The sequence below is a fragment of the Otolemur garnettii genome, unplaced genomic scaffold (genome assembly GCF_000181295.1).
Source record: "Otolemur garnettii isolate 467f Iridium unplaced genomic scaffold, OtoGar3 scaffold00073, whole genome shotgun sequence".
Classification (NCBI taxonomy): domain Eukaryota; kingdom Metazoa; phylum Chordata; class Mammalia; order Primates; family Galagidae; genus Otolemur; species Otolemur garnettii.
In genome coordinates this window covers 1,358,786-1,364,168 of record NW_003852468.1, presented here as the reverse complement: position 1 = coordinate 1,364,168, position 5,383 = coordinate 1,358,786, and the positions used below count along the sequence as shown (strand labels likewise).

The following is a 5,383-nucleotide window of genomic DNA, read 5'->3' as shown; positions in this document are numbered from 1 at the left end:
GGGTCCGGGCTGGATTCGAACCCGCCACCTTAGGTGTACGTGGCTGGTGCCTTAGCCGGTTGAGCTATAGGCGCCGAGCCTAAATATTTACTTTCATACTTTAGAATAGTATGCATTTGTTTGAGGCAATGCCCTAAATCCAGAAAATGATTTACAATAGGTTTTCCACTAAAAATGCAAGTGCCAAAACAATGTGGATAGTATGTTCCTATGAATTTATTTATTTGAACCACTTTATTGAGGCATGATCACATGTAAAAATCTGTAAATATTTAATGTATGTATCTCCACGATTTGGGGGATATAGAGCTGTAAAACCATCACATCAGCAAGGCCATGAAGATAGCCATCGTATCCCCAATTTTCTTCCCATTCATTCCTAATTTTTTCTATGTGTCTGCAGTAAGAATATAGTAAAATTTCCACCCTCTTAGCAAATTTTAAGTATATGATATAGAATTGTTGGCTATAGGCACTATAGTGGATCTCCAGAATTTACTTAACTTGCATTTCCAGGCACCCCAAGGACACACAGCAGAAAGAACCAGGCAAAATGCGCTCTGAGCCTTTCTCTTACCTGGGCGCACAGTTGGAGGCGCAGGACCTTCTCTGGAGAGACAGCAGCTGAAGCCAGAGGTGCTGCATGGGCTGTGCGGGAATGTGGCGTCTGCACTGATGCTTTCAGGCTCTAATCAGACTCTTGAGGGTTCTTTCTGGTGCTCTTTCCTCTTGCTGCAAGAGACCCCAGTGGAAAACTGGGAAAGTCCAACAGTGAGGTGAGCACAGTGACCTATGAGGCATCTGCTTCCAACCTGTGTGTACCAGGGCGAATAGTCCACAGGCTCAACAGCAACATGTAGTGAGCCTTTAACAAATCCTCTTTTGTTCTTCCTATTTCTGGTCCTTCTCTGTTTGCGAGGCTGCTCTCTGCCTCTCTCTATCCCACACGCCAAATTGCCAATCTTTTTTCATTTATTCTCCCCAACTTTTCCTCCATTCTTTCTCGTGCGCCCAACGGCATGGCCCAGAAAACGTTGGACAGGGCACGTGCCTGTTGGAAAAGTCAGCCAGACCAAGCACTGGGAGATTGGGGTCCTCCCAACCCTAACTCTGGGGGCCCCGCACTCTGTGCTCGGATGCCTCCAGCGGTGGCCCGCGGAAGCCAGAGCTGCAAGACAGCCGGGAACCGAGACTGAGGGGGGAACAGACCATGAGGTCAGCGCGGGTCTTACTCTTCCCAGGCTGCTCTCTCCCCGCGCTGGTTCTGGTGGTGTTCGTTGTTGACTCTCTTGGTGAAGACATGATTTTTCACCCCGAGGATATAATTTTTCACCCGGAATGGGGGTTTGACTCCTACGAAGTCACCATCCCCTTGAAGCTCACCTTCCGGAGAGAGGGGCAGGATGTGACCGGTCCTGTGTCATATCTCCTGCAGTTAAATGGCAAGAAGCATGTCCTCAACTTGTGGCCCAAGAGGTTTCTGTTGCCCCGGCACCTGAGCGTTTTCTCCTTCACAGAAGAAGGGAAACTGCTGGAGGATCACCCTCATATACTCAGGGACTGCAGCTACACGGGCTCTGTGGAGGGCTTTCTGGACTCCGAAGCTACTCTAAGCACGTGCATGGGTGGTCTCCGAGGTGTGTTATACCTTGAGGCCAAACATTACCAAATTGAGCCCCTGAAGTCCTCTTCCAGTTTTGAGCACGTGGTCTATCTCCTGAAGAAAGAACAGTTTAGTGATCATATATGTGGCTTAACTACCGGGAAAGTGGAAGGGCGGTTGGACAATGTGCATTCCATGACTCATCTAAGGGACTATGCTGGGACCTATGTACACCCCAAATATTTAGAATTGGTCCTGCTCTTTGATAAAAGTAGATATATGTTTGTGAATGGCAATCTTTCTCAAGTCATAAATGATGCCATTCTTTTGGCAGCGATTATGGACACTTACTTTCAAGATGTCCATATGAGGATACATCTAAAAGCTCTCGAAGTGTGGACAGATTTTAACAGAATATATCTTGTATATTCGGACTTAGCCGATGTCGTAAACAGACTTGCACTGTATAGAAGAAGTGTGCTAGATGATCGGCTTCCATCTGATTGGGCACATTTGTATGTTCACAAAAAATACAAAGATGCCTATGCAGCGTTCAATGGAACCGTGTGTTCTGAAAATCTGGGGGCGTCAGCAAGTAGTTTACTAGAGGCAAATATCCTTGCCCCTGCCACCTGGTCTTCTCATGAACTGGGCCATGCTGTGGGAATGGCACATGATGAAGAGTACTGCCAATGTAAGGGTAGGCTTAATTGCATCATGGGCAGAGGACGCACTGGGTTTAGTAATTGTAGTTATATCTCTTTTTTTAAATATATACACACAGAAGCAAACTGTCTAAATAATATCCCAGGAATGGGTTATGTGGTTAAGAGATGTGGAAACAAAATTGTGGAAGAAAATGAGGAATGTGACTGTGGTTCCAAAGAAGACTGTGAGGAAAACGATTGTTGCCTTGCAAATTGTACATTGAAACAAGGCGCCAACTGTAGCACTGGACTCTGCTGTCATGAATGTCGCTTTCGTCCCTCTGGATACGTGTGCAGGCAGGAAAAAAATGAATGTGACCTTGCCGAGTACTGTGATGGTAATTCCAGTTATTGCCCGAGGGACTTTTATAAGCAAGATGGAACCCCATGCAAGTATGAGGGTCGTTGTTTCCGTAAGGGGTGCCGATCCAGATATATGCAGTGCCAAAGCATCTTTGGACCTGATGCCAGGGAGGCTCCTCATCAGTGCTATGATGCAGTTAATTTAATAGGTGATCAGTATGGTAACTGTGCCATCACGGGAGTTGGAAGCTACAAAAAGTGCGACAAGGAAAATTCAATGTGTGGCAGGCTACAGTGTATAAATGTCAAAACCATCCCTGATTTGCCAGATCATACTACTATAATCTCTACTCATCTGCAGGCAGAAAATCTCCTGTGCTGGGGCATTGGCTATCATCTAGCCATGAGACCCTTAGGAATACCTGACATAGGTGTGATAAATGATGGGACCTCATGTGGTGAGAACCGGGTATGTTACAACAAAAATTGCATCAACAGCTCAGCTTTGAACTTTGACTGCGTGCCTGAGAAGTGCAGTGCCCGAGGTGTTTGCAACAATAGAAAAAACTGCCACTGCATGTATGGCTGGGCCCCTCCGTTCTGTGAGGAGGAGGGGTATGGAGGAAGTATCGACAGTGGACCTCCTGGACCACTAAGAGTAGATGTGCCCACATCAGTCCACGTTGTGTTTATCATGATATTGCGCCTTCTTTTATTAGTCATCTCAGTGATTTTTGTGTATTTCCGTCAAGTGATAGGAGAGACTTTAATGCCCAAACAACAAGAAATATCACCAGATCAACGACCCAACATAAAAACTCAACGTAAAGAGTCTGAAAAATCTGTAGGGCCTAAAGCAACCCCTGAAGGGTCTAAAGTGACCCCTGAAGGGCCTATAGTGACCCCTGAAGGCAAAGCACCCAAAGCAAAGAGTGTCAAGAGAAAGTAATAAGGCAATCCACCGCCATTCTGTGACACAGGCTCATTTATTTCACAAGCTAATCGTTATCCACAGATGCTCCATTCTTTCCTCCATACCTTTTTACTCAAACTTTTCCACAACGTCTGATCAGCAAATAAATGATATTTGTTTGGAAACATATCAATGTATTTTATTTCCCTAGTATGTATGTGCCCCTCAGTTTGTGGGTTTTGGGTATCTCAAAAAGTATGCCCTACATGGCTTTTCTTTTTTTTTTTTTAATTTATTAGATCATAATTGTGTACATTAATTCTATCATAGGATACAGTGTGTTGCTATCATATACAGTTTGGAAAACTCTCCTCCAACTGGCTAACATAGCCATCATGTTTTTTTCATAATTGTTGTGTTCGACCTTCAGATAAATTCATATGTACCCTAATAGGATAAATCATAGGCGTGATCCCCACAATATCATTCTCTTCACCCATCCTTCCCCGTCCCCTCCCCCCCTTTCCCCGTAGTCTTGGACTCCATTTGGATTATAGCTTTCCTAAGATAGCTAACAATTAGTTTCATAATAGCATTGAGTACATTGGATACTTTTTCTTCCATTCTTGAGATACTTTGCAAAGGAGGACATTTTCCAGCTCCATCCATGTAAACATGAAGGTGGCAAAGTCTCCATCTTTCTTTGTGGCTATATAGTATTCCATAGTGTACATATACCACAACTTATTGATCCATTCATGGGTCGATGGACACTTGGGCTTCTTCCATAACCTAGCGATTGTGAATTGGGCTGCAAGGAACATTCTGGTACAGATATCTGTATTATAGCGTGATTTTTGGTCTTCTCGATATATACCTAACAGAGGCATTACAGGATCAAATGGTAGATCTATATTTAGATCTCTGAGTGTTCTCCATATGATTTTCCAAAAGGGACATATTAGTTTGCATTCCCACCAGCAGTGTAGGAGTGTTCCCTTTTCTCCACAACCCCACCAGCATCTGTGATTTTGGGATTTTGTGATATGGGCTAATCTAACTGGCATTAGATGATATCTCAGAGTAGTTTTGATTTGCATTTCTCTGATGATTAAGGATGGTGAACATTTTTTCATATGTCTGTAGGCCATGCGTCTGTCTTCTTCAGAGAAGTTTCTCTTTAAGTCTCTTGCCCACCCTGCGATGGGATCACTTGTTCTCTTCTTGCTACTACGCTTGAGTTCTCTGTGGATTCTGGTTATAAGACCTTTGTCGGAAGCATAACCAGCAAATATCTTTTCCCATTCTGAGGGTTGTCTACTTACTTTTCTTACTGCATTCTTGGCTGTGCAGAAGCTTTTTAATTTGAGAAAGTCCCAGTAGTATATTTTTGATGTTGCTTTGATTGCCCGAGGGGTCCTCCTCATAAAATTTTCGCCCAGGCCTATTTCTTCAAGAGTTTTCCCTACACTTTCTTCTAATGTTTTTATAGTTTCATGTCTTAAATTTAAGTCTTTAATCCAGAGAGAATCTATCTTAGTTAGTGGTGACAGGTGTGGGTCCAGTTTCAGTTTTCTGCATGTCGCTAGCCAATTTGTCCAGCACCATTTGTTGAATAGGGAATCTTTTCCCCATTCAATATTTTTAATTGGCTTGTCAAAGATCATATAGCAGTAAGTAGCTGGGTTCAGCTCTTAGATCTCTATTCTGTTCCGTACATCTACCTCTCTGTTTTTGTGCCAGTACCATACTGTTTTGATCACTATCGATTTATACTATAGTCTTATGTCTGGTAGCTTGATCCCACCTGCTTTGTTTTTGTTTCTGAGTATTGTCTTGGCTATTTGAGGTTTTTTC

At 43.6% G+C, this 5,383-nt stretch overlaps 1 protein-coding gene across 1 annotated transcript; it reads left to right on the top strand.

Annotated features, from left to right (window-relative positions):
- The first annotated feature begins 1,210 nt into the window (after positions 1–1,210).
- ADAM30 (ADAM metallopeptidase domain 30) lies at positions 1,211–3,562 on the top strand. Its single transcript, XM_003793891.1, has one exon. It carries the CDS (start codon positions 1,211–1,213, stop codon positions 3,560–3,562), a length of 2,352 nt encoding a protein of 783 aa, XP_003793939.1.
- Positions 3,563–5,383: the final 1,821 nt, after the last annotated feature.